This window comes from Limulus polyphemus, unplaced genomic scaffold (assembly GCF_000517525.1).
Source record: "Limulus polyphemus unplaced genomic scaffold, Limulus_polyphemus-2.1.2 Scaffold10909, whole genome shotgun sequence".
NCBI lineage: Eukaryota > Metazoa > Arthropoda > Merostomata > Xiphosura > Limulidae > Limulus > Limulus polyphemus.
This window is the reverse complement of record NW_013676519.1, coordinates 13,130-15,065: the sequence shown is the minus strand read 5'-3', so window position 1 is coordinate 15,065 and position 1,936 is coordinate 13,130. Positions and strand designations below refer to the sequence as shown.

General features: G+C 32.3%; 1 protein-coding gene across 1 annotated transcript in view; it reads left to right on the top strand.

Annotated features, from left to right (window-relative positions):
- LOC111083726 (glycine receptor subunit alpha-3-like) overlaps positions 1 to 1,936 on the top strand; it is a 12,252-nt gene that overhangs the window by 3,570 nt on the left and 6,746 nt on the right. The window contains exon 2 of the mRNA XM_022380391.1: positions 928 to 1,157. Within this exon, the coding sequence (XP_022236099.1) occupies positions 928 to 1,157 (230 nt within the window). The remainder of the gene's footprint in view (positions 1 to 927; positions 1,158 to 1,936) is intronic.

Here is a 1,936-nt window from a genome sequence, read left to right as displayed (position 1 = left end):
GTTTAACTAACATGGGGATACATATCAATTGTCTGGTTTAACTAACATGGGGATACATATCAATTGTCTGGTTTAACTAACATGGGGATACATATCAATTGTCTGGTTTAACTAACCGTTAATCTGGAAAATTGATATGTATCCTCATGTTAGTTAAACCAGACAATTGATATGTATCCCCATGTTAGTTAAACCAGACAATTGATATGTATCCCCATGTTAGTTAAACCAGACAATTGATATGTATCCCCATTAATTTCTATTTTTTACTTAATTAACATTAGGTTACGTATATAATTTCAATTTTTTTGTGGATTAACTAGCATGAGGTTACGTATCTAATTTCTATTTCCTGGACTAAATATCATGAAGTTATGTATCTAATATATATTTTGTGGATTAACTTACCTATCAGTTTTCAGGATTAACTAGCTTGAGGATACATATCCAATTTATATTTTCTGGATTAATCTAGCATGAGGGTACATATCCAATTTCTATCTTCTGGACTAAGTAGCATGACGATATGTATCTAGTTTCTGGATTAACTAACATCAAGTTACTTATATAATTTCTATTTTCTGTATTAACTCATATGAAGTTAGATATCTAATTTCTAATTTCTGGACTAAGTAACATGAAGTTACGTATTTAATTTCGTTTTTCTGGATTAACTAGCATGAAGTAATGTATCTAATTTATTTTTTCTAGATTAAGTTCATGAAGTTACGTATCTAATTTATATTTTCTGGACTAAGTAACACGAGGTTACATATCTAATTTCCATCTTCTGGATTAAGTTAGATGAAGATATATATCAAATTTATATTTTCTGGATTAAGTAACATGAGGTTACGCATATAATATATATTTTCTGGATATCCTAACATGATCTTACGTTTATAATTTATATAATTTATTTTTCAGTAAAGTACTCGTGTCTAGCTGTGATGTTTATTTTGGAGCGTCAGATATCTCATCATTTAATGCAAGTTTTTGCTCCCAGTGCCCTGATCGTCATGTTATCCTGGTTTTCCTTTTGGATTGGAATAGATGCTATTCCTGGTAGGGTTACTTTAGTTGTAACCAGTTTATTGTCCCTCTTTACCCAGTTCTCGGGGATCAGAGGGGGATTACCCCCTGCTTCTTACATCAATGTAAGTTTATACGAACATAAGTTAATATATTTTATAGACTAGGCTAAAATAGAAAATGTTTGTTTCGAACATGGAATTGATAAATTACAATTAATTAAAAATCACAGTGAATATTGTGTAACAGTATCCGGGCATGTGACCTCTTTGTTCCATACTGTATATATATATATATATCTGTGTCAGTGTAAACTACTTGTACCTGATGATGACATTTGCTGTTACGTTAAACTTATATTAAAGTTTTTCTTCATTACACATTCAAGCCGTTTCCAAGCGTTATTAGTCTCAAAGTGGGTTCACATGTCTGATGACAGAAAAACTACCTGTAACACCGTAGAACTTATTACTTGTGTGTAGACAGAGGAACTATCTGTAACACTAGATCTTATCACATGTCTATAGACAGAACAATTAGCTGTAACACTAAATCTTATCACATGTTTGTAGACAGAACAACTAGCTGTAACACTAAATCCTAGCACATGTCTGTAGAAAGAACAATTAGCTGTAACACTAGATCTTATCAAATGTCTGTAGACAGAACAATTAGCTGTAACACTAGCTCCTATAACAAGTCTGTAGACACAAAAACTAGCTGTAACACTATATCCTATCAAATGTCTGTAGACAGAACAATTAGCTGTAACACCAGATCATATCACATGTCTCAAGACAGAACAACTAGCTGTAACACTGGATCATATCACATGTCTGTAGACGGAACAACTAGCTGGAACACTGGATCATATCACATGTCTGTAGACGGAACAACTAGCTGG